The following is a 26,250-nucleotide window of genomic DNA, read 5'->3' on the forward strand; positions in this document are numbered from 1 at the left end:
TCGAGTACACATTTAATGCGGTGATAAGGTTTCATGGCCGACAGCTATTTCTGATTAACATTTAGACGCATCGCATTCGTGACGACGTCCTAAAGAGACGACTGAGGGGTCCTTCTGTGGAGTCGGTCACCGGTCTGTTTCCTGCTCAGAGGGCCCTGAGGGAAGACGTGTGCTCTGTACGAGTGTGTGTGTGTGTGTGTGTGTCTGTGGGGGTATCAATGACGTGGATTAGGTACACTCCATTTACTCCCAAGAATGCAGCCAATAGGCCAAATCTCCCACAAGGACAAGCCTCAGGGCATGCTTACAAAAACAGGGTAGGACCAAAGGTAGTCTCTCTCTCTCTCTCTCTCTCTCTTTCTATCAAACGTACACACACACACACACACACACAGAGACAACGATCATCTCCGTCATCATATACATAACCATGTCTTCTCAGCCATTAACATGAGATCGTAAACACAGAAATACACTCGCAGAGGATTTTCACACGCATGACCACGCGGAAATGAATAATACAAAAGACACGCGACACATGTGTGTGTGTGTGTGTGTGTGTGTGTGTGTGTGTGTGTGTGTGTGAGACGGCAACAGAAGAGACGATACCACGCTCATCAATAAATCAAGTGCGGATGCGATGGGGTAATGGAGAGGAAGTCCGCTCCGCCGTGACGGCCCTCTCATCTTTGCTCATGTGGAACATGCGAGGAGGAGGAAGTCGACCGGCAGTCCAGGTGAGCAAAAAACGCAAAAAAAAACATATTAAAATGTGAACGTGTGAACTCCTCTTCCAACACCACCAGTCACACGACTTGTTTGTTATACCGTCAGAGCCACCGTGGAGCCCACGCTGTCACTAACACGGAAGAAATACCATCACATCGTTGGGGGAAAAAGGCTATTTGAGAAAGAAGCAGATTAAAAAGGGTGTATAATATGCGTTTGGAGGATGTATATCAATATATCAAACTGATTCAGTGTCAAAGGGAACCTCGGAGAGGGACGACAATGGAATTAAAGAACAACACGGTTCCCGTAAAGCCGGACCTGTGTTCCCCCGTGACACTCGTTGAAAAGCAAAAGAAGCATGTGTTGACGTTTAGTATTCCTCCAGTTAGCTAGCGTAGCATAGAAGCGCTAACGCTAGTTCACGATGTTCTGACGTTTTTTTTTTTTTTTTTTACACTTTAGGAACTTATTTATCTTTACAAACCCTGAAAATCCACAAAGAAACAGCCTGGGAAATAAAAGGAATGTAAACTAATGCAAAACGATTATGATTGGCCAGTCTGCGTTTGAGGGGCGGGACTTAGCAAAGGGTCAATTGAGAGACAGATAACCGTTTAAACTTTAATCTATTATACTATAATATATTATTTTGTATTATTATCATTATTAATGTATTATTATTATATATTACATAAGATATTTGCATTCAAACGAGAGGCGGAGCTCTTGCCGCTTCCCTTTAAACTCTCTCCACCTTCAACAAAGACACGTCCAGCCAACAGTCGGCTGTCCACCACATCTCAAACTATATTTATTTGACACTTGTAGTTACTTTCTAAATGACATTATTCTGCTAATCAATCTTAAACTGATGAACTACAACATTAGAATGCTTTTACATGTACGCAATTAGTGATAAAAACAGAATAATACAATATTGTATAATAATAATAATAATAATAATAATAATAATAAGTAGTACTTTTTGATATTTCAGTACATTTTAAAGATAATAATTCTGTACATTTACTGTATTTCTACACTGTGGTAAAATATCAGAAAACCTCCTTTGGCGTCTGCACATTTACAGCAACACTGGTCGGCTAAACAATAGAAACACCTCTCATAACATTTTAATAAAGAACCATAAATATGATTTATTGTTGCACTGAACTGCATTTGTTTTCGCTGGAAGGAGCGCCTAATAAACCGGTGACGCAGTGTATTTTTTTTTTATGTCGTCACTTAACGCAACATTTGTTATCGACACGCGCATTAAAATGTACCATTTCTTATCTGCATCTTGTTAATTTGTTGGCGTAAATAACCCAGTTTTCTCCACATGGATCATTTTATACACACACACACACACACACACACACACACACACACACGCGTGCGCCACACATTGCCAGCAAAATCCAAATCCCTGCACAGAGAACTGGCAACACTCTCTCTCTCTCTCTCTCTCTCTCACACACACACACACACACACACACACACACACACACACACACACACACACACACACACACACACACACACACACACACACACACACACACACACACACACACACACACACACACACACACACACACACACACACACACACACACACACACACACACACACACCTCACATCGTGAGAACAAAAGGCACATCTAAATCACACACACACACACACGGTCCACAAGGCGATCTAGACACGTAGCAGAGACGTCGTCTCCCCTCCCCCTCTCCATCCCTCCATCCCTCCATCCCGCCACCAAATCCACTTAGAGGCCAGAGTGAGAGAGTCTCTGATTGTTTCCTCTCCGGCAGCAGCTGCTCCCCCGTCTCCCCCGTCTCCTCCACCTAATCAACTGTCAGCCAGGCGGAGACGAACTCAAGAGGTGGGAGATTTAAATTTCCTCCAGCAGTCGTATACACGAGGGTAATGAATACGGGATTCGAAGCGAGGATCCAATAGATTTGAAAATGTAATTAAGTGTCTGTTCTTATTTGTGCAAATAACAGGAAAATTAATATCTGACGCTGATGGTTTTGCCTGCATGACCTCATTTTTTTCCACCCCCCAGTAGACCAAAAAGGTGCGAAACCTCCATCTGCACACAGGAAGTGACACGCGTGGTACGGTAATGACACTTCATTCATGTTTTGGTTATTTTCAGAAAGGAAAAAAAACAAACGTGTGATGATATAAATCTATTTCCAATGATTGCCAAGTGTGTGTGGAGGGGGGTAAATCAGCTTAAAAGGTCACGATGGGGGCTGCCATCTCATTATCACAAGCTGATATGTGAACTAACGAGATTGCGTTTAATGCAAAGTGCACACACACACACACACACACACACAGTGAACTAAAGGAAACGTGTTACAGATAAAAATTGGCGACAAATATTAGGATTCTCTGTTTTGAAGGTTCTCCAATGGGAGGATCGCTTCCTCTTTTATAAAGCATCGTATATATTTAATATTGGAGTGTTTTTATTTATTTATTTTTAATCTGGCAATAGAATTTGCCGCTAAACCCGGCGACGAATACTAATCTCTGTCGTCACATGTGTGTCAGATGTTGAATTCACGACCGTCGAGCTGGTATTTTTAAAAGTCACTCAGCCTTGGCTTGAAGGTTTATTGTATGTAATTGGCTCCTCCCTATAGAAACACTCAGACTTGGGCTTGAAATAACACACAACGAAGCAACTATTAAATATTTTATATATGTATGTATATATATTGCATGTCCCATCTGTGCTGCTTGCACAACATCCAACGCAGCATGGAAACAACCGCATTTTTTAATTAATAGTAGATATTATTACTCTGATTTTAACACAGACTGGGAGACAAAGAGGAGACATGAATGTGGACATAGGTTATTAATTGTGTGCGTGTGTGTGTGTGTGTGTGTGTGTGTGTGTGTGTGTGTGTGTTGACTCAAAGACCCTTCATTCACACCCATGTATCAACAGCAGGCCGGTTTTCACACCCTGCATCGACTTAAATTAAACCCTACCGCGCTCACCTTGACCTTAGCTTTTTGACACGCACACACAAACACACACACACACTTTTTGTCAGCACCGTGACAACAGCCAACCGCATCGGTGCTACTCGACGAGCCAATCGCCCGCCTCCCTTCGTTCTCCACCGACCAATGGGAGGGTTCCTTATACGTGGGCGGCTTTCATCTTGGTTTCCAGATGAGAGGGTGGAGCCGCCGCCTCAGAGGGAGCGAAGAGCTTTTCATTAACACAACAGCAGACTGGGACTCCTTGTTCATGGTGGATTCGTCCACCGGGCAACGCCGACTGCTCCTTTTTAAAGATTTTTGATTTCCGATTGCATTGTTCCATGTTGGATTAGCTTGTATTTCGTCTTTGATTCCTTATACATGAAAAAAAAGGGCCCATTTGTTACTATTAAGTAACATTATTTGATAACATCTGTCAACAATGTTCTCTAATTTAAAAAGTGATGTTTTGTTTGGTATCATCAACCTGCTACGCTCATCAGAAAACCAAGAAAACATTCTTTTTTTTATTTTTTAACTGATCGACCAATCGTCTCGCTGCTTCAGCTCTATTGTTTGAAATGAAGCCAAGTGGGAAATATGAAGTGTCATTCAAATATTTCAAGCTACCTACTGACGCCAAATTAAAAGATTATTTGGCATCTCCCGATGTGACGTCAATCATTTGATACGTCGTTGACAAAGCCGGGCCGACAGTTACAGATCAATAACAAAGAGGAAAAACAACGACACAGCTTCATCACACCTGAACAGACGGACAAAGTGCCTCTTGGCGTTTGATTTTACTGCGTCTGAACATAAATATACCGATAATCTCTCTTACCTGAAGCCGAGTTAATAAACAGAGAACAGCAGCTCGGTGACCCTGATTGTTCCCAGCTAGCTGCTTTCTTTGAGAGGCGCCTAGCAACCGCTGCCTGTCAGGCAGGGCTGAGGAGGGATGGAGCGGTGCAGACCATAAATCAACCAATGAATGAAGGAATGATGTGGAGTAAAAGAAAAAGTGGAAGAAGGACCAAGCTGCAAATCCCTAAAGAGAAGGCTGACGACCATCTGTCCAGCTGTCTTATTATTAAACTAGATCTAGTCTTTGGGCACAATGGACTACTGTTGTGTTTTCCAATATACTACATTTTATTTATATATAAATAAATACATATATATATATATATATATGAATAAATAAATAAATATATATATATATATATATGAATAAATAAATAAATATATATATATAAATAAATATCTATATATAAATAAATATTTATTTATTTATTTATATATATATATATATATATATATATATATATATATATATATATATATATATATAGAGAGAGAGAGAGAGAGAGAGAGAGAGAGAAATATAGTAAGTATCAATAAGGTAAATATCAATGATATGGAAACATAGCAGTGTAAAAAAGGTATATATTTAAAAATAATTTGGTAATTTTCCTATATGGCCTTTGTGCACCGAGGGCGTATCGTGATGATGGAAACACAGAATAACACAGCTGCTCGAGGTCTTTGTTGTTTGTTGTTGTTTGACCCAAATCAGCTAATGAGGATCTGTTGCCGAGCTGCCTCAGGGCTCCAACTAATGGTGACATTTTATTAGCGATAAACCCCGTGATTATTTTCTAAATTACTTGATTCATTTAGTCAATAAAAAAAATAAAAAATGTCCATCACCATTTTTTGCTGGCCCAAGGACCACCGGCCCTCAGACTCCAAGTTAATCCTTCTAAAATCATTGTTGTGTCATGCAAATATTTGTGTCAGGAACACGTGGAAAACAGCAGGAGCCTAAACTAAAAACACAAACGAGATGAAGACATGTCTTCAGTGTTAGGTGTGTTACTTCCTGTTAAACGGCATAATCACACGTTCATAGCTCCTCCAGCAAGTTTAACTCAAAATTAAATATCGGGTGGCTATGTGACACAAACATGAACTGGACAGAGGACAAGATGTCCGAACCCCCGCAGTCTACCGCAGTCCACCTGCACCAGAGAAGGACGGAGCCACTTTCAGACAACCTTGGCACAATGACTCGGCTTTTCGGGCCAGAATAACAGAGACAGGAGCACATTGATTGGGTGCCGGGGTGTCATTTGAATGTCTTCGATGAGACATTTTTAGTCGTTCTTTATTTTTGGGGGTACTTTAAATACTTTTTTTTGTTTTGTTTATTTCGACAGCCACACAAGAAGTGAAATTTAGACCGCGACTGCGTTCGAGTCATCCGCAGAGCAACCACCTGGTCTATGAAACGTCAAAGGGTGTAAAGTGCGTCTATTAAAGCCCGAGGTGACGTCTTTTTCAGATCCGAAAAAAAAAGTCATTCAGTTTAATATCAAATAGAAATGTAGCAGCGGGCAAAAGCAGCCGATCCTCGCGGCTGGGAAGCTGGAACTGGATGTTTTTTTTGCTCTCAAAATCGTGAAATACCCGATGAAAGAATATGTCAACAAGACCTCTCAAAGCACTTCGAAGGGCTCTGACGTTTTTTTGACGCTCGATGAGACACATTGCAATCAGAACTCGAGGTAAGTGTCGAGGTTTGCTGAAATTAATATTAACAAAAAAGGTAGAAAAAGCACTAGAATTGAGAGATCAGCCTTCACTTGGTGCCTCATCAAACCGAGTGCCACATCCAAGTCTCTCTCTCTCTCTCTCTCTCGCTCTAGTGTATTCAAATTCCTGCCAGCGCTCCACATGCAGGCCGTCCACTTGGCTTTTTAAGACTCGCAGCCAAGCCCACGGTGACGGAAACCAGACGCCGCGCAGACGGCACAAAATATGAGACAAGCGCTTATTAAAAAAAGTCAAACATGCTTCTAGGGTTGGAAAAGCGACACGAGCGCCGGACAACGCCGCCTCCCGAGTCACGAAATATTTAGGACCTCGAGTCGCATACACAGAGGGAGATGTGACGTTGTCGGCTGCCTCCCGACCCCAAAATGACACGGTGCTAATTGCAGAGGGGCAAGAGGTTTTTTCTTTTCTTTTTTCCTGTCCTTTTTTTCCACAGGCAGAAAAATAGAAACTCTGGCTGGCTTCATGGGGGAAAGTGGCTTGCTGAGCTAGATCTGTCAATCTGGGCTGCGGCTCCATCAATCTGCTGGCAACACAATGCAGCATCAGCAGCAACACGCACCACTACAAGTGGACGCTCAAGGCACAAGCAAGCTTTTCGGGCTCGCCCCCACAACCGGCTGGGAGTATGAATCGGAAATAAATAGCAATTATTTTGAATTTTTTCCAGTACGCTTTGTGCGTCCCATCGTCCGAGCCTCCGAGTTTCTTCGGATTCCTCAAAACTGACATTAAGCTGCTCGACTCGAAGAAAGAAGAAGAAAAAAAACACCTTCCCGAGATGGTAAAACAAAAATAATTAATAATATTTTATTGATTGCGGCAGGAAAAAAAATCCCCTTTTCTTGCCTTTCGCCCTCAGAGTGCAGGGTAAGCTGTCACACAGTGACCTCGAGGCTTTTAGGGCGATTCAGGGAACTGATCAAAGACACTTGAGCTTAATGCTCGGGGTCGTGTGGATCATGTGGACGGGAATCTCTGAGCACCGAACCACCCAGAAGCAGACGAGAAGAGGGAGATGAAAAAGAAAGACTTGAAGGGGAAGTTACGGTTTCATGTAGCTCGGGTCTTAATCCTCCACAGGGACTCCAGAAAAAACAAACTACTGAAAGAGACAACCATCATAGCAAAATGTTCACTTGTTTCTTCTCAAAACATGAATAGTTATGTAAATAACGCCGCCTGAAGAAGAAAATACCGATACAGTTAATTTGCATATAGTGTAAAACCAAAATGACCGACATCTTATCCACCTATTATCTATGTAATCTATTAAAACTGTATTGGGTGGTTTTGACAGGATCCCAATACTCTGGGGTTTCAAAGCATTATTCAAAAGCACCAATTTAAAACCGAAATATTTTTTTTGTGGGTTGCCATTTTGAAGCCTCGAGTTCGGCTTTTTGGCCGTCGCCATCTTGGCTTTTTGCAACCAGGAGCGACACGAGAGGGGGCGGAGCTAAGACGCTGGACAAGACATTTAAAAGCCACCAAAAGAGTTACAATTAACCTCCGTGAACTTAACACATGGTGTTAAAGGGCTAAAGTCGGATGACGAAAACACAGACAACTCCCTGACTGGACAATGCTGTGGTTGCGACCTGTCAATCACAAGGTCGCACCCCACTTTAAAGACCCGTAGGTTGCCGCCTGTAGCGGATGAGAGGCCACTTCAACATTTCCAAAGAAAAGAAATCTCTTGCACAATTCTTGCTAGCGTGTCAACGGTTAAGCTACCCGGTGCAGGTCGCCTCCCCCATTATATACCTAAGCTAGTAGAGAGATCTACAGATCTATATCCTGCAGAGAGTTGTTGGCTCTCTTAATGCACACACTCCTTCTCCTAATCATCGCTGTAAAACTCTCTCCTCTTGTCTCTCCATCTGTGGTCAGCCAACCAGAGCAGAGCAGAGCGTGGCGATGCTGCCGGACCCCAGGAAATGCCAGGCGGGGCGGGGGTGGTGGGGGGGGGGGGGATCAGCGCCCTCGCCAGCTGCCGCCTGTTGCACTAAAAAACACAATTTCAGACTTGCTCCCTTCCGACTCTCCACGTCACAACAACTTCGGCGGACACAAACACCGAAAAGGCGTTCGCACGATGAGAAAATGTCTTTGTGCCGCGTCGACGCCTAAAAGCGGCGACAGCCATAGAACGAGGTTAAATGAATAATACAAAGAGATGCGAGGAGCGATAATGGATGCGAGAAATTCGCAGAGGGCTTTTGAACAGCCGGAGGAATAACAAACAGCAGTGCCCCGCTAGGAATCGAGCCATGTTGGAATCAAAAGGACTTCTGCTATCATGCTAACAATCTGCGCCAGTGACACTTATTATACCGCGGAAACTCCTTTGAAGGAGACGGCGGAAGAAGAAAAAAAAAGTGAAAGTGATCCTAATGTTGTTGGACAGCCGCACAAGAGAGGTAGGGTTTCTAGCCGGCTTGTCTTTTTATTTGAGCGTTACTCTCTAAAGAATACGTGAAACCTAACAAGGAGAACGTGTTTGTGAATTAACCCCGTCTGTTGGATGAAGGCTTAAGAAGAAATGAATGAAGAAATAAAAAAAAGAGGAGAGAACGTGGCTGTGGGAGGTCGTTCGATTCCGACCGTGGTCAACGTGATGAGACTTCACTTTGAAGCTCTAGCGACATGACTTTGCAGTCTTCCTGTCACACGAGTGTCACAGAGGGGTCACAGAGGTCACAGAGGTCACAGCGGGGCCGGCCGCGGCCAGCAGAAGCGTGTCCAGCGGCGACGGGTTCCACTGAACGATCCAACTGGTTTGAGAAGTATGCAGGAATACTTTTCAGATGCTAAAATTACAGAGGGTTTTTTTTCTTTCTTTTTCTTCTTCTTACGCAGCTGCGTGCATGTGCATGGGGGATGTTTATGCTAGGAGCAAAAAAGGATAGTTAAGAGTGGAAAGAAATGTGACCAGATGTGGCCTAAGTACATGAGCAGCATCCAAGAAACGTCAAGAAGTGTCTGATGTTATTTTTTGCATTTTTGGGGGAATGTTGTTTGTTTTTTTCGTTATTCAGAAGAGTGAACTTATTAAATTATGATAACATGAAATAAGGATGGCATTAGCAAACGCTCAACTTACAACCCATGACAAACATGCAGTGGAAGATGCATACAAAGAACATGTAAGACACGTCGACTACTCAATTGTCCAGAATGCATTGCAGCCTCACGATTGTTTTTGTTTTAATGTGGGCTGTGGGACTTCTTCCTTCTCACTCTACAATCACACACACACACACACACACACACAAACTACACATCAAACATGCAGCGCAATGCAACCGGATCTCTGCTCAGGTTCTCTGGGAAGTGTTGAAAAGCATTCTGGGAAATCAGAATGCAGTGCCAAGTGGACGAATGAGGAAAACTGGTACACCTGGAGAGTAAATGATAACACTCATTTACTCTCCGGTCACTTTGTGCACACGACCGTGTACAAGGTGACAAAAAGGCTTTCCTTTAAATGGATAAAGAATAAAAACCGTCTCACTGCAGCTCCAACGAAAGGTTTGAAGGAGTCGATTCACGTTAAAAAAAAACATCACTTGGATGCTCTCAAACAATAATGCCAACGCCAGTGATGACAATGGAAACCCGACTACTTCCATGTAGTATCTTCTCAAGTCCTCTCGCCTGTGACAGGACAAAAGGCAGATACTATTTAAGATGCCCAACACACACACACACACACACACACACACACACACCTCTGTGGAAGGCTCTATGAATACACCTGGTTACAGATGCATATAGCCACGCTGACATGGTATGCGAGGCATTGACCTCATCCCGGTATTGTCTTACACGGAGCCTTGAGCGCTGTTGCGGCAGCAGGTTTCGAGCGCGATCGGATCGAGCAAGGACGCCGGGATCCAGTGGCAACAGCAGCGGAGACATTTTTCTCAAACCCCTAAAGAAAATGCCAACTCTAGAAGTATATATCGGTCCTCAAACAGCTCCAGAAAGAGGCTTTCATTCTTATATGAATTATTAAAATGGAGTGACATGTCAATTCATAACACCTCTGGTCCCTTTTGTGCGATTGCTGTTGTTCTGGACCGGCTAGGATCCCGCGGGTGCTCTTCTTCTTCTTCCGCCGTGACGTCTTCATCCAGCACCCGTTAAAAAAAAAATTAAAGCATTTTTTTTTAGAGGTTTTTAGAGTTTTAGAGCAGCTGCAAATTTTTTTTCAGCTGCTCGGCCCGGGCAGCTGGAGCTGTCAGAGCGATGTTTTCAGGTCCTGCTCTCGAGAGCTTTGCCAATTACATAACAACCCGGATGAAATGTTAATGTCAGCAAAGTTGACGTTGCATTAAGGGAATTCCCCCTCAGACTGCACATCATCTACAGGAAGGTCAGGACCCCGTTCTCTCTCTTTTTCTGGGGGGGCTTTTTTGGACAGAGACCTCGGGGTGGGGGTGGGGTGGGGGGGGGGGGGGTCACTGCTGATCCAGGGTCTGTTTTAACACGTCAACTTTGCGGAGTCTCTCGACTCTGAATTAGGTAAATCCATATAATCCATTTTACGATATCAAAACACTTAATTACGTGAAGCAATTTGGGAACGCAGTGGTTTCCTGCTTTAAAGCTGAGGTGTAAAGGCTTCGTGTGTTCAGACACTTAAATTAGCCACCTCTTCATCCAAGAGCTGCAACAACTATCGTCACTGTGGGTTCATCGGTTGATTACCTTCTAGAATAATACATTCATCGGTTGGTTTTAATAGGAATGCCAACGTTGACATCTTCAAATTGCCTTTTATTTTTTTTCCTTGTACGACCAACAGTCCAAAAACACATTCAGTTTAATATCATATATGACGAAGAAAACCAGCAAATATTCTCACTGGAGGAGCTGAAACCAGTTCGATGTCTGTCACTTGAGGTCGGGGGCGAATTTTCTGTCCATCGATCGACGAATCGAACACTCGACTAATCAATTCATCTCTAACCTTGACTATGTAAAGTTGGACAGGACGTGTGAGACCACAACAACAACAACAACAACAACAACGACAACATAACTCTCCATCTAGCAACACAGGGTTGTAGTACAAGTGTACAGCAGATATTAAATAAATAAATAAATAAATATATATATATATATATATATATATATATATATATATATATATATATATATATATATATATATATATATAGAGAGAGAGAGAGAGAGAAAGCCTCAGACAGGAAGTAGCGGTGTAAACGGCAGTAAACGCCTCACATGACGAAGAATGCCACAACCGTCACAGCTCTCAACACCGCGTAATAATGTGACACACACGCACACACACACGCACACGCACACACACACACACAAAGCTTTGCAGCCTTTTTCTCCCCCCCTCCCTCTAAACCTTCCTCTGCGACAGCACGACCGGAGCATCTCCGGATGAATCGAGCCCTGAACGGTGTCATCGTCCATTCGTGCCAGTGCGTCACAGTCCGTGGTGTGTGCCGCACGCGCAGTGTCACACGTGCACGCGGGCGCAAGACAAAAAAAAAAAAAAAAAACTGCAGCCCAGATGTGGCGTCCAAGGGGGGGGGGGGGGGGGGGGGGGGGGAGGGTGTCACATATGTAACGGCACAGTTTAACGCATTGTGTGAGAAAAGTGTGACATTTCACCGAGGATGGCGCCCCGGGTGCGTGCACGCGGGCTGCTGCTGGAGGGTATCTGGACCACGTTCACAAGCACGCACGCTACGTGGACCGATGGCACATTGTAATGGAGGGGGGGGGAGGGGGGGGGGGGAGGGGGGGGTTAGATTGACGGACAGCGAGCGGAGGGTTTGACATTCCGCCCCACGAGCTCCGCTGGTTCCGTTTGACTGACAGCGACACGCAAACACCGCGAGGACTTGAAAGGGAGGAAGAGGAGGAGAAGAAGAAGAAGAAGAAGAAGGAGAAGAAGAAGAAGAAAAAGGAGAAGAAGAAGAAGGGGGCTCACCTCCTCCTCGCGCGGTGCCGTCAGTCCTCTGCTCCGTGAGTCTCCGCCGCTACCGAACCCCTCTTTTTCTGACGAGGAAGAGCCGCGAGCCGCGCGCGCGCCTCCGGTCCGAAAAAGCGGATTCTCTTCTCTTTTTTTTTTACCGCAGGGAAAAACGCCGCCGTGCGTAACAGTCCGCACCACGAGCCTCCAGACCTGCTGTGGATATGAGCCAGTTGTTTCTTCTCCTTCGCGTATCTGTGTGTGTGTGCGTGTGTGTGTGTATGTATGTGTGTGTGTGTGTGTGTGTGTGTGTGTGTGCGCGTGTGTGTGGGTCGTACTCCTGAGAGCTTCTGTTTTGGGTGCTCCCGTCACGTCGTCCTCCTCTCTCTCTCTCTTTTTCCCTCTCTCCTTTTTTTCTCTCTTCTCTTCCACAATCGCCTGCCTGTCGTACCGCGCGCGTGCACTCGCACTGCGCGTCCACGTCAGGGCCGTAGGGGTGGGAGCTATATCACAGTTTGTTTGTGGGCGGGTGGGATTTTGTCGAGGACCCTCCTCTGTGAGAAATAACAGTAATTGTTTTCAAGGGAATTGACAATTAAATTAATTAAATTAAATGTTTTATTGTCTTCTTCTTCTTCTTTTCGTCTTCTTCTTCTTCTTTCATTTAGGTTCAAACAGAGAGATCATGTAGGATTTGAGTCACTCAGCACATGACTGACATGACATGTGGGGTGTGGCTAAGACTGAGGACACCCCCCCCCCCTCCCCAACGCGCGCACACACACACACACACACACACACACACACACCAGACTGTAAAATCCCTCTTAATGTTCCTTTTATTTGAAATGACTCACTGTTTTCTATACCAGTGGAAACATCTCAGAAATGTGCCATTCTGCTCCGCGTTCCCTCTAGAATTGATTACATAAATAGAAATACTACACGCACGATTACTACTTGTTTTTAGGAGGAAATGAACAGTAATCCAATCAGAAAAATTGGGGCTTAAAAGGTTTTTTTTTTAAAACATAAACATGTTTCCTATTAATCTATTTATTTATTCATATTTTCTACAGTATACTACTCTCTCTGGGAACAAATGCAATATTTCAGTTATCTGATTTTCTCTGAGCCGGATATTTGGAAAACGCCTCGGCGGTGACGACGCGAGTCCTTCATCAGCCTAAACATGCATGTCTTTGTCTTTCGTCTGCTATTCGGTGCGCAATTCATAGCGTCTGCACTATAAATTAAAAGATGTGTGTTTTTGTTTACATGTGACTGGGAGACGTTCTATGGGAGGAGTAACATGTGCATGTAAAAACTAGACTGTGAATGCTTTAATGCTAATAAAAAAAGGCTCTGCTACCAAGAGACGTAGCTCTGTGCAAACGTAATCTTAATCTTACATTTTAATCCCGAAGATGTTGTTTTAACCACACAAAAAAAGCAGCGTGGCTCTAATGGACATTACATTTTTTTGTATTCATGCTCCCCAGAGGATGAGGCCTTTTTTTCCTTTTTGTGATCCCCTGACTTTTTCTTTTTAGCGTCCCTCGTGAAGTTCAAATTTTTTGATGATTTTTGCGGCAGTATTCATGGTCAAAGTTCCTTTAGTTGTCCATTTAAAATAGCTTCACGACTGCTTCGTGGATTGGCACACAGCATTGGTTCAGACGTTCACGGTTCCCGCACGATGGATATTAATGACCTATATTTAAATGTTTTGTCTCCGCGACTATTGGATGGATTTCCACGGCAGTCGGTGCACACATTCCAACTCCCACTCATGATGAATTGTAATATTTGTGAGTAGTCCCTTTAACACTATCAGGTTAAAAAACATCCAACCGGTGCGATACTGGAGAAGGGAGTGCTCGAGGCCGTTGTCGACGCAATAAAGTGAATGAGTAACCGGTTCTTTCCTCCTTGTCGCACTGGATCTGTCAGTTGAAAGGTCAGTGTGGTTTCATTTTTGTTATCGCCGTGGGGAGGGTCTCCTTTGGAGATGCGTTGAAGTAACACACGGAGCGTGTTTGGTGAATCTAATCAGAGGAGATTTAGCAGCAGGTCTTCGGATGAACCGCCACGTGGGGATACAGACAATACCTCCGCCGGCCGGGGATTGACACTCTTTACCCTCAAGTGTGTGCGAGGGGAGTGACGCACACTCCCGGTGGCGGGTTTTTACAGCCCGATGACACATTTTGAGGCCCTTTTCGGGGGCCCTCGGCGTGCACGTTCAGGCCGGCGTGAAAAAATTGCCAGATTTGTGTGTAAATTAAGTCTCATGTTGATTAATTAAAGATACTGCGGAAACAAAGCAAAAGTTTGACTTTTGGGAAATATGCTTGTTTGCTTTCTAGTTGGAAAAGAAGATTCAGTAAATACGAGCCTTGCTTCAATTCAAGGGTTACACAATCTGCCTCCCAGTCCCTCTAAACTAAAGCTAATACTAATATATATATATATATATATATATATATATATATATATATATAAACTATTACAATATATCTCATTAAACGTGTAAAAAACACAATGTGTCACTTTCAACATGTTTCCAGTGATCATGCTAAGCTAAGCTAAGCTAACCTGCTGCTGGCATGAAGGTGGAATCGTTTCATCTATTAAAAAACAAAAAAAACATTACTTTTGTTATTTTAAAAACCTTTATAATCTACACGTCGAGCGATTTCAAATAAGATTCCTTCTCGGGCCGGCAACACAAATGAATAAAAAGATTCAGTATTTGGCATTTAAACATTTAATTAATTTGGACAATAACTCTGCTTGCAGGGGATTGACACTCTTTATTTAACAATGAGTAATCATTTCCAAGGAATAACAATGTAAGCCGGCACTAATTATAGTGGAAATAGAGACATATTTGAGTCAGAGTTTAGTCGAGCGTGTAGGCGGCTATTCAAAAATGTAATTCTGCGGACAATATAACCGATTAGCTAACTTAATAACATCCAAATAATACAAATCTTTTAGTGACCTTTCTTTTGGTGTTGACCCCACAGCTGCTGTCACGCTGCTTTTGTCCCCAATGAAAAACGACATAAACAACAATATTATTATCATCGGAAAAATTCCCAGATTCTTACGCCGCACCTGAGATGACGCACGGTTGTTGTGACACCTGTCTCGGTTCACACGATTACACCATTTCCAAAATTCGCAATCAGTTTTGTTTTGCGTCGCGGTTTTCCCAAATACGCCCCCTCGTGATGAGACATTGTGACGCATTGAAAGACAAAGAATAACCACACAAAAAAACAGATCCTCCGGACACATTAATGTGGGGAAATAAAACGCACGTAGAGGACGGATGATTTCTCAGATTCAACCCCACCGAGTGGAAGACCGTACGACCTGCTGATAGACGGAAGAGAATCTTTGGTGCCTCAAATAAAAGAAAAATGAATAAAATACAAATAGAAGAAGCTGGTGAATTATAGAATTTTTTTTTTTTTAAAAAGAGTGAAATCAATTAAGATTGAATTGGTTTTATCAACAATGATCTGTTACAATAATAACAGTTTTAAGGAGAAACATTTAGAGCTGCGTATAGCTTTTGACAATAATGTAACAACTCCTACATTTACGTTATATTTTTTTAGTCGACTGACAGCTTCTTACTACATTTTGTCTCTAAAAGGTTATCGATAACTTCGGGCGACGAATGCAATGCGGCGATGAACGACATTATCAGCGACACCTGCGTTTGAACATTTTAAATGGTCTGCAATGTAAAAGAAAGGAATTAAAGCACATCTTTTTCAGGGGGGGGGGGGGGTTCAAGTTTTATTCCCGTGAAACGTTCCAGTGTTTGACAGTATGACTGAGTGTACGTGTGTACACCCCACCCCCCCGGCCTCCTGTATTTCACCTGGCTGCGGAGCACCTTTTGCCACCACCACGAGGGTGGCCAATAAGAATCCCACTTGAAGCTGGCCTCCAAACCCCCTGGCAGATAAATGGTGATTAATAGTGATACCGAAAGAACGAGAGACGGGATAGTTCATCACTCGGCCTCGTGTGTCAAAACAATGTGAGAGATTAAGTCACTGAAATGTGGAAATCACAGTCTGTGGTGAGAACAATGTGGGAGCTGCGTCGGGGGGGGGGGGCCTTTAAAAGATAAATATGGGGGGGAAAGAAAGGAGTTATAAACACTGCATCTTCAGGCGGATCCAGGAGGACCAGTGAGCCAGCTCGCTCCACAGCGAGGCCGACAGAACAAATCGAAGAAACCCCCAAAAAACTCCTCCTCCTCCTCCTCCTCCTCATCACTGAGTAAACAGAGCGGCGTTACGGGGCTGTTTGTTGAGGCGCTGCAGCTGCAAACCTCCACTTCACTGCGCCTGATCCTCGGAAGAGAAAACCATGTGAGGAGGGGATTATTTTTTGGCGGCAACACTCGGATGTATAACTGAGGGGGAAAGGGCTCCAACGAGAAACAATGGTTCTGTAAGACGTATCCGTCATTGGCTGATTCTTATCAAATATAAAGTATTTAATGGAAAAGTATGGACTGTCGATCTATTTTGTATTTGCACTGGATGCCTCACATGACCTTGGAGGTGGAGTTTACCATGTGTCGGGAAATGAAAGAGGTTAAAATGTCTATTTTGAGGAAATGAGTATTCAGAATGGAGGAAAAAAAAGGTTTATGACTGTTTATGTGTCACTTGTTAGAGTCATGATGCCTGTGGAAGGAAAATTAGCTGAATAAGCTGCCATGAATAGAAACTAATTGAAAAGGGACCACACGTGCACACACACACCACCACCTGACCAGAGAGGTCAGAGGTCAAGGGTCGGCTACAGCGCCGCACGCCTACAGACGAACTCCTGATTCCGCGGCTTTGAGGGCTTTTAAACTGAAGATGAGTCTTCACTGGTCACTTTTATAAAGTAATTTCCAGAAAGAGCGCATTAAATCCTGGTCGGTTTACTTTGAAAGGAGACGGGACCCTAATGTCTTTACCACACATTCAAGCCGAGGGGGACCTCTAGTGGTGAGATTATGAATTACACAAATACGCAGCCCGCTCTCCCACTCAACCAAAGGGACTCAGTTCTTTCTTTACCTAAATATATAACAGTAGAAATAAATCACTGGTTCCAAGTTCTTTTTTAATTCAATTGAAATGAAGTTAAAAATGTTTTACCAGCTTTGGCCTTTATATTTACGTTACATCTCACCTGGATCACAGAATCTCCGGCCTTTTCACTAACATAGAGTTTTGTTTTGTTTTGTTTTTCATATATACAGCGAGGTGGCATTGCATGAAAGGCACGAACAAAATTAAACCTAATTTATGATTGTTGTTATTTTTGTGAGGTTAATTAAAGGGAGTTTGTGATAGGCCTCACATGTGTAATTAATGCCATTTGATGTTCCTATAAGACAGACTTGAGAAATTGTGAACCTGTCTTAAAACAATACTCACGTGTCCATTTGAACATTAAACTCGCTATAACCAGTCCTCCTTTCAGTTCCTAACACATTTCCAATGAATGTGTCCTTTTCTTTGGTAATCATTTAAATTTGAATTCATTTTAACATATGAACATTATAGATAGATGCAAAAAAAAAACGAATTCACAGACAATAATGAAAACAATACACTTACCCAGATTCAGATTGGGTGTTTTTATAAGTACAACTTCCTTTTTTTTGTTTTGTTGAGCCACGAAGAGGAAGTGAACGGGAAGTAGCATGAAGAGGGAATTACTACTATAAGTACTCAAAAGACTGAAACGTTGTCTAATTCAGACTGTTATTATTCACCATATAAATTCAAGTAATCATTGTAATGATTTTTTGTAGAAAGTGAGGACTGTAGATTTCGTCCCCAGTCATATACATTGACCATTACAAAGGAACCTGACCAGTGTGAACAGGAGGAATGACAAGAGCAAGCAAAAAGCTGTTTTAATATGCATATGGATATTAATTGTGTAAAGACAGACTAGTTTGCTGGGATTCCTAAAAAAAAGTGTTGGATTTGAACTTCCATCTGAGAGGCCACAGAAAAGGAGAAATCTTATTTTTTTTTGCTATTTTGTAATATGAAAACTGAAGGAAGTCATCAAAATGAGAACTTACATTTATTGGAACCACAATGACTTGAGTTATGACTTATGCTGACATCCCATTTAGTTTAGCAAGAATGTATTGACTTAAATATGAAAATAGTAAACGTCCAAAAAATAACTATTCTACTATACATCATTTGTAGTAAAAAAAAATAAATAAGTGGGAGTTTGTATAATAAAAATATAGAATGACATATTTCACAAACAACATAAAATCTCGCCAGTATTTTTGTTGTAAAATCAAAATAGTAAAAGAGATAAGTACATGACTGAAAGAAAGAGTGAAATGAAAACATTAGTGAGATTAATGTTCGGATTTTAAAATGTATTTCTAAACCTTACTGGGGATACAGAATGTATAAGGTTTTCATTTAAAACGTGCAAATACTTCATGATTGACAGGGAACATAAAGGTTTGAGTTATTTTTTTTAACAGGATAATTCATCGCTACATATTTTCATTGTATGCTGTCGGCATTGCTTGTTGGCGAATGAGAACATTTGGATGGAGAGAAGTCACAAAATGATAGAAAAACTTTGAAACATAGCACCTCTATTTTCCTCCACTGTTAATAGACACCAAATAATAATAATAATAATAATTAAAATTAAAATAACATTGTTTTTAACACATATTTTAAACTGTAAAGGCATGTGTTGCCTGGAAAGTAATTTAAAATTGTGCCACAACTATTTATTTTTCTCTATGTACATATAAATAAACGTGTGTCTCACCTCCTGCAGTTGGCCCCCTGGCAAGTTATTCAATAAATAAATAAATAAATAAATAAATGTGGCGCGCCCATATGACGTCGACACAACGTCTTCCGGTGATGTCATCAAAACGCGCCCCACAGAAAGCTCTTTAAGCGGTAAGCGGTTATATTTTTATTTTTTATTTTTTAACAAATTGAATATCGTAACACCGCCTGAAATTACACCGACGTCTTCCATCGCGGTCGGTGTGAAAAACATTTCATCGAAAGCCTCGCGCGCATTAACCGGAAGTCGAACGTTAGAGACGTTTTGGTCTCCTTTTCACTTTCGCAACCAGATGACCAAGCAAAAAAAAAAATATGAATCTGTAAACATGCCGTAAGCTAGCTGGTTAACAGGCTTCAGTAACGTTGCCTTTTTGTTTGTCCACAGTGGAAGAGGTCAACAGGAATCTGCAAACATGGTGAGTTCACGGTAGTTCTGTGTGATGTTTGTGTGTTAGCGAGGAGCAGCTTAGCTTCCTTCTCTAGCTAGTGGCAGGAGTCCTTATGATGATGATGAGGAGTTGTTGATGCTGTTAACAGAAGATGTGTCGGCTCCTCGAATGACCTTTACGTACAGAAGGAAACAAACAAACAAAATAAAGTGCCAGTAAGGATTTAGGCCACCATGAGCCCCCCATGAGCCCCCCAGAACAACAACAACAACAACAATACACCTTGTCACAAATTCTCTGAATCTGAATTGTTTCGTTGAAACAAAGCAAATCAACTGATGGTGGTATGTTTTGGGATGGAGGTCACAGAGTTGCCCGATGTCCATTCTGATTCTTCCCGCTACTGAAAGACATTCAAGGCTTCTGTTATTTATTATTATTATTATTATTATTATTATTATAGCTCCAAGAGAAAGAACAAAAAACCATCTCCAGATGCATAAAGAAAGACATTCAACGCTTCTGTTTCCAAGGAGCCGCAGATTTAGTGATATTCTGCCCCACTTGCATAATCTATAGCAACAAAAAACATCTCCAGATGCATAAAGAGTCACCGTGAGCGAACCCAACAGAATTGTCCGCATGTAAGATTTAGAAGAGAACGTTTTGCTATTCATTCCAACCAAATAATCTTAACGACTTGTATGTGGAAAGTAAACTTAAAGAGTTCCAAATGGCATTCATGCGTTTTTCCTCTTTTCAGTCCCGTCGATACGATTCAAGAACCACCATCTTCTCACCGGAGGGTAAGAACTCCTCGACCACACACACACACACACACACACACACACACACACACACACACACACACACACACACACACACATACGAGAGAATGGAAAGCGCCTCGTTTTTTTTATTTTGACTTGGCGCCTCTCAGTGCTCTCCGCTCTTGCGTCCTCGTCCGTCCGCAGGGCGCCTGTATCAGGTCGAGTACGCCATGGAAGCCATCGGCCACGCCGGCAGCTGCCTGGGCATCCTGGCCAGTGACGGCGTGCTGCTGGCCGCCGAGCGGAGGAACATTCACAAGCTGCTGGACGAGGTGTTTTTCTCTGAGAAAATCTACAAGCTGAACGAGTGAGTTTACGTCACGCTTTCGGTCCTCCCGTGTTGTTTTTAAAATAGTATAATAATAGTAATAAAATCAATGTCTTTGCAATGCTCCTACGTCTTCCCGTGTCCTTGCAGAGACATGGCGTGCAGTGTGGCGGGTATCACGTCAGACGCCAACGTACTGACCAATGAGCTGAGGCTCATCGCACAGAGGTGAGCTCCCGGCCCTCTTTTAAGTTCCGCCGCTTCTCGTGGCCCCGAAAATAATAAATGCGGATGTCGATGACGTGGCGTTTTGCCGTCGCAGGTACCTGCTGCAGTACCAGGAGCCGATCCCGTGCGAGCAGCTGGTCACGGCGCTGTGCGACATCAAACAGGCCTACACGCAGTTTGGAGGTACGAGAAGAAGAAGAAAAAAAACACCGCCGCACTAAGTTGTGTCTCATCGCAGGAGACGGGTGTTTTCTTTATCAATTCTATACCTTTTTTATTTTTATTTTTTTCAGTTTGAATATTTGGCCGTAGAAGTGATGACAGTAAAATGTACTTTGTCCAGATTGTTAGAATAAGAGCCAGGTTGAGAAAAGCATCTTCCACTTTTTGAATGCTTAGCCGCCGCCTTTTCCCCAAAGTGTTGAATAGTTGTTACTATGTCTAGTTATTGTGATTTAGATTATTTGAGGAAATGTTTCTCTTCCTATTTTACTCTTTGCATCCAAACGACTATTCAAACTCAAGGGATTCTACAACTAGAAATAACTGAAATGTAAACTGGTCCTCTGACTTATTTTGTTATGAAAGTATTGTTGTTAAAATACAAAGTTGGGAAACTAATGAACATCACGTCTCAAAAGATTTTTTTTTTTAAAGTGTGTGTGTGTGTGTGTGTGTGTGTTCACAGGAAAGCGTCCCTTCGGAGTCTCGCTGCTCTACATGGGCTGGGACAAGCACTACGGCTTCCAGCTCTACCAGAGTGACCCCAGTGGAAACTACGGCGGCTGGAAGGCCACGTGCATCGGAAACAACAGTGCTGTAAGTGACCAAGACTCACTTGAAGTAGAGTGTAGTCGTAAGGGGAAAAAATGTGTGTGTGTGTGTGTGTGTGTGGAATCTGAACATTTGTGTTTAAATGCCATGTAGGATGTGTACAGACGGAAACCGAGGGAATATATATAACTGTCATTCCACCCAGTGACACTGGAGGGCGCTGTTGCGTCAACAATAAACACGCTATTAGGGCTAATTGTGCAATTCATGATAGCTTTGCTGATCTCAGCGGCTTTTCACAGGGCGCCCCACAAAGCATTGTGGGTAACGTTGCCGCCTCGGAGCAGAACACTTCTGTCCAAAGGCGCCTTTTTTCGGTACCCTGAGTGCACGCCTGTTTAGTTTGTTCGTCGGTTTCTTAAACCGAGGAGCAAATGGTGGAAAGACAAAAGAGGGAGAAGGAAATATTCCCCCCCAACGGCGAGTGAGTTTTTGAGAGAGAGATATTAAATGCTATCTTCACAACTGAAAACAGACGACGACAACAATGTGCAGCATAAACGACGAGTACGGTGTGTTTTTTTGTTAAGACTGATTTTATTTATTTTTGACCCCCCCCCCCCCCCCCCCACAGGCGGCCGTCTCCATGCTGAAGCAGGACTTCAAGGAGGGGGAGATGAAACTTTCCACCGCCCTGGCTCTCGCCGTGAAAGTCCTCAATAAAACCATGGACGTCAGCAAGCTGTCTGCAGAGAAAGGTGAAGATCTGAGTCGTTGGAAAGATGTACAAATAACATGGATGTGTTCAGGGGAAATATGTCCTTTTTCAAGAGGGATGCACAAACAGTTTATAACAATCAACATTCATATGTTTACACTTTGATTGTGATGTTTAAGAAGCGCCTCATAGATATTTTACAGACTCAGGTGGACAGAAACACTTCTCAGAGGGACCTTTGTCTCTTTCTGCCCTTTGGCTGTGCACAAAACACGACTTTATTATCAAACCCTTCATACAAAACATCCATTTTGTGAAGAAGAGCTTCTAAGAAGCTAAAAGCACGAATAGAGAGTAATCCTCTCCGCCACCGGGCTGTAAGGAATAAAGCTTTGCCGTGTGACTGTTCTCCTTGTTCCCGGAAACCAGAATGATGTGTGTGTGTGTGTGTGTGTGTGTGTGTACATACCAACACATCGCGTCGTTTGTTGTTTCAGTGGAGATCGCCACTCTGACACGCGAGAACGGCAAAACCTGCATCAAAGTGCTGAAGCAGAAGGAAGTCGAGGAGCTGATCAAGAAGCACGAAGCCGAGGAGGCCAAAGCCGAGAAGGAGAAGAAGGAGAAGGACCAGAAGGAGAAGGACAAGTAGTCGCGCTGCCACCCCCCCCCCCCCCCCCCTCCCCCCCTCCCCCCTTGTTTGCATTTGTGTTGTTTCTTAAAATAAATCCAGATGATGAATTATGGATTTTTTTGTTTTTTTTCTTATTTAATTACTATCGGTTTCAAATTAACTCAAAATGGTATAGTAAAGGTTCTAGGTCATTAAAAAGTCATATTTTATGAAGAAAAAAAAATACAAAATAAAGTTAGTAAAAAAGTTACAGTACTTCAAAATAAGTCGGGAAACGTCAGCGTAGTATATCGAAAGAAAAAAAGCCATGTTGGGAAAAAAAAATATTTAAAAGTCTTATATTTCAGTCAAAAACAAGTATCACCTTTTTTCAATCACGCAGTGATGTCACTGAACTGGACGATAACGTTGGTTTTAAAACATCAACTACTTAGTTTCTGTTTCCATCAGTGTGAACAAACTCCTGAATACATGCAGATCCATAATAAAAACCCTGAGGAAGGCTATAAATATAATACATAAATACATTTATACAGCGGATGGCGCGTTTCAACCCGCGAGACGCCGATTGTAATATCCTAACGTATGTTCTATCATTTAGTTCACAGCTTTAAAAAAAATTCCTCATGAGACGTTGTGGATCTCTACAGGATTAGAGCTAAATGTTTGAGGACAGGTGAGGTCTTCATGTGTTCTGGGTGAATTGTGTAATGCATACTTTAAAAAAAATTTTTTTAATCCGTTGTGAAATGCAGGCCGCGATTACGCAACGATAAATGTGTTCTTCTTTGTTTAAGGTTTTTCCAGTGAAGACGGGGAAGTTTCTTTTAACTTTTAATCGTCTCTTTTTTTTTCTTCTTTTTTCTGGGTTTGGCCGAGTGGTTTAATAAGAGAGACTTTGGTTTTAATGTCGGTGCACGTTTTGAAGAGCAGCCTTACGCAAAATACATTTTTCTTCATCATTCTTCGCTCAACGACCAATATTTATTATTTAGAATAATTCTTTTGATAATTTAGTTCAAAAGAAACTGAAATACGATGTCTTGCAAAAGTTCTCACCCGCTTGGTGTTTTTTTTCTCCTATTTTGTTGCATTAAAACTGGATTTTATGTAATGTATCTACACAAAATAGTGGTGTGTGTGCATATTATTTTTATTTTTTTATTTCTGTGTCATTCCAAAGATTTGACACCGCTATGTTATTTTATGGTCTTGTGGAAAAGAAACTAACTTTAATATCAACAGTTTAATCTTGGTAGGGAGCTTTTTTTTTTTCCGTCTCTTAAAATCTCCAAATAAATGGCCAATTTGTAGGAATTCACATGCAATCAGCCAACTGAGTCTTTGTTCATAATCCATATTTACAAAATCAATCAAAATGGAACTATTTCCTAATCGGACAACACATCACACAGTTTCATCTTTTAGCTTTACATACCATTCAGCCCCTCCCCCTTAGTTAGGAAGGCCCTAAACAACCTCTGGTGCTGCCAATGACCTTGAGACGTCACACAAATTCACCTGTGTGACCTCTAAGTGTCCCATGATCCAAATGAGCGCCATCAGATCCGTTGTTAGAAAAATGAAAAGGACACGTGGGCCACAACAAGCCTGCAAGGAGAGGACCGATACGCACGGCCCAACACGAGGAGGACGTTAGTCGCCCTCGGGGTCATTGTCCTTGTTGATTGTTAACCGGCAGGTTTCCGAGGCTCTTCAGAGCGGATTAGATGGTTTTAACTCTGCTGGAAACTGAGACGCAAGGACGTACGAGGGTGCTTTCTGAGAAGCGCCCGTGTGCTGATCGGCCTCCATTTGAGGGCGGTGGATGTGAAAGTCATGGTGAGATTAAGGCCAGCGGGGGACTATCTGCCTCTCAGGGATTAGTGACACAGCTTGAATGGTTCAATGCACCGGTGTGACGGTGAGAGAAGGCCCCAAACAGCCGGGCGTCACCAGGTCTCATTTGTGGACTGACAACCACGAGTGACACGAGAGGTTGGAGTTGAGTTCAATGTTACAATTTAACTTTCATGAAGGGAAAACACACTGTGAACGGGTTAAAAGCTGGAAGACGGAAACACGGGCGAAACCCAAAAAGTGTTTTATTTCAAACACATTTTGTTTTTGTTTTTTTTATGATGTAACAATGAAAGGATTTGCAAATGTTATATTTCGACACACATTCTGTTCCACAAATTTCTATTTGGGCCACAAAAAAAAAACCAGAAACGGTGAACGTGAACACAGATTTGGACGTTCTCCTTCAGGCAGCGACAACAAAGGTTTGAAGAAGCAGGTTGCTGCTGCATTAGAGACACCGATATAGAACAGCCGAGTTCATCCTGAAAATAGATCTCTAGATCAAACCGACTGGGGGGGGGGGGGGGGGATTAGCACCTGAGTCAGCAGGATCAGAGCTTCCCACAACTACTGTTCCATGAAAACAACAACAACAACAACCACTGCCGCTGCTCTACTTCAATGTGTTCTGATCTCACATCAGTCCTAATGTGTCTTGTCTTCTTGTTTCAGGAGGCAAAAACAGAAAGAAAAAGAACCAGCCGTTAGAGATAACACGTTTTATTGCCCCACCCTTCTCTCCGAGACAAAAGAGAGAGAGAAAAAAAGTAGTATACATCGTCATTGAATGGTTGCTATAACTACGTCACCGACAACAAAATAAAATCTCTAAACTATCACAGTAAACATTTGAGAAATATACATAGATAAAAATATACCTCTGAGAATTTGTTTTTTATATATATTGACATTTCCAAACAGCTCATAGTCCAGAGGGCTCAATCAGTAGCAATGAAGACTTGCACGATCTGAACACATGCAGAAGGACCCCCCCGACCCCCCCAACCCAACATGGGACAGAGTGCAACGTTCCTCTGAGGAGAGCACGGCCGGCGCGGGTAATGTTGGTTATAATATTGCTTTACAGAGGCTAGATGAATTCTTTTTTTTTTTTAAAAAGCATGACTTCAAAACCCGACTGCATGTTAGACTGAATGGATTCTTTGGCGTTTTTTTTTTGTTTACTAAAATAAACCTGCACTGGATTCCTTTAAAAAAAAAAATGAAATCATAAATGTAAATCACCTGAAGCTCCACCTCCCCTCACATGGTCTGAATCTGCATGTGATTACATTTATGTGAAAAATAGACATATTCCTCAATATAAGACTCA

At 42.5% G+C, this 26,250-nt stretch overlaps 2 protein-coding genes across 13 annotated transcripts in view; one reads left to right on the top strand and one right to left on the bottom strand.

The window, feature by feature from the left end:
• LOC117731805 (unconventional myosin-IXAa-like) overlaps nt 1-12,998 on the bottom strand; it is a 112,290-nt gene extending 99,292 nt beyond the window's left edge. For 7 of the 11 annotated variants that reach the window (XM_034534245.1, XM_034534244.1, XM_034534240.1 and 4 more), the window contains exon 1: nt 12,351-12,997. The gene's annotated coding sequence lies outside the window, so the exon portion shown is untranslated. Of the gene's footprint in view, nt 1-12,350 lie in introns of all 11 variants that reach the window. The other 4 variants (XM_034534242.1, XM_034534246.1, XM_034534249.1 and 1 more) reach the window with 4 other exon arrangements.
• On the top strand, nt 12,184-23,166 carry psma4 (proteasome 20S subunit alpha 4). 2 transcript variants are annotated; one of them, XM_034534349.1, is made up of 9 exons: nt 12,184-12,385; nt 19,599-19,629; nt 20,366-20,408; nt 20,577-20,739; nt 20,851-20,928; nt 21,023-21,111; nt 21,617-21,747; nt 22,337-22,460; nt 22,918-23,088. In XM_034534349.1, exons 2-9 carry the CDS (start codon nt 19,627-19,629, stop codon nt 23,070-23,072), a joined length of 786 nt encoding a protein of 261 aa, XP_034390240.1. In that variant the 5' UTR covers nt 12,184-12,385; nt 19,599-19,626; the 3' UTR covers nt 23,073-23,088. The 2 variants fall into 2 exon arrangements, with proteins under 2 accessions (XP_034390240.1, XP_034390239.1); XM_034534348.1 differs by lacking the exon at nt 12,184-12,385 and adding an exon at nt 19,253-19,321 and having other exon boundaries at nt 22,918-23,166.
• Nucleotides 23,167-26,250: the final 3,084 nt, after the last annotated feature.

The sequence above is a fragment of the Cyclopterus lumpus genome, chromosome 6 (genome assembly GCF_009769545.1).
Source record: "Cyclopterus lumpus isolate fCycLum1 chromosome 6, fCycLum1.pri, whole genome shotgun sequence".
Lineage (NCBI taxonomy): Eukaryota > Metazoa > Chordata > Actinopteri > Perciformes > Cyclopteridae > Cyclopterus > Cyclopterus lumpus.

Coding starts and splice junctions, on each gene's coding strand:
- psma4 (XM_034534349.1), top strand. Junction 20,740..20,850: donor AAAATCTACAAGCTGAACGA/GTGAGTTTACGT, acceptor GTGTCCTTGCAG/AGACATGGCGTGCAGTGTGG. Junction 21,112..21,616: donor GGCCTACACGCAGTTTGGAG/GTACGAGAAGAA, acceptor GTGTGTTCACAG/GAAAGCGTCCCTTCGGAGTC.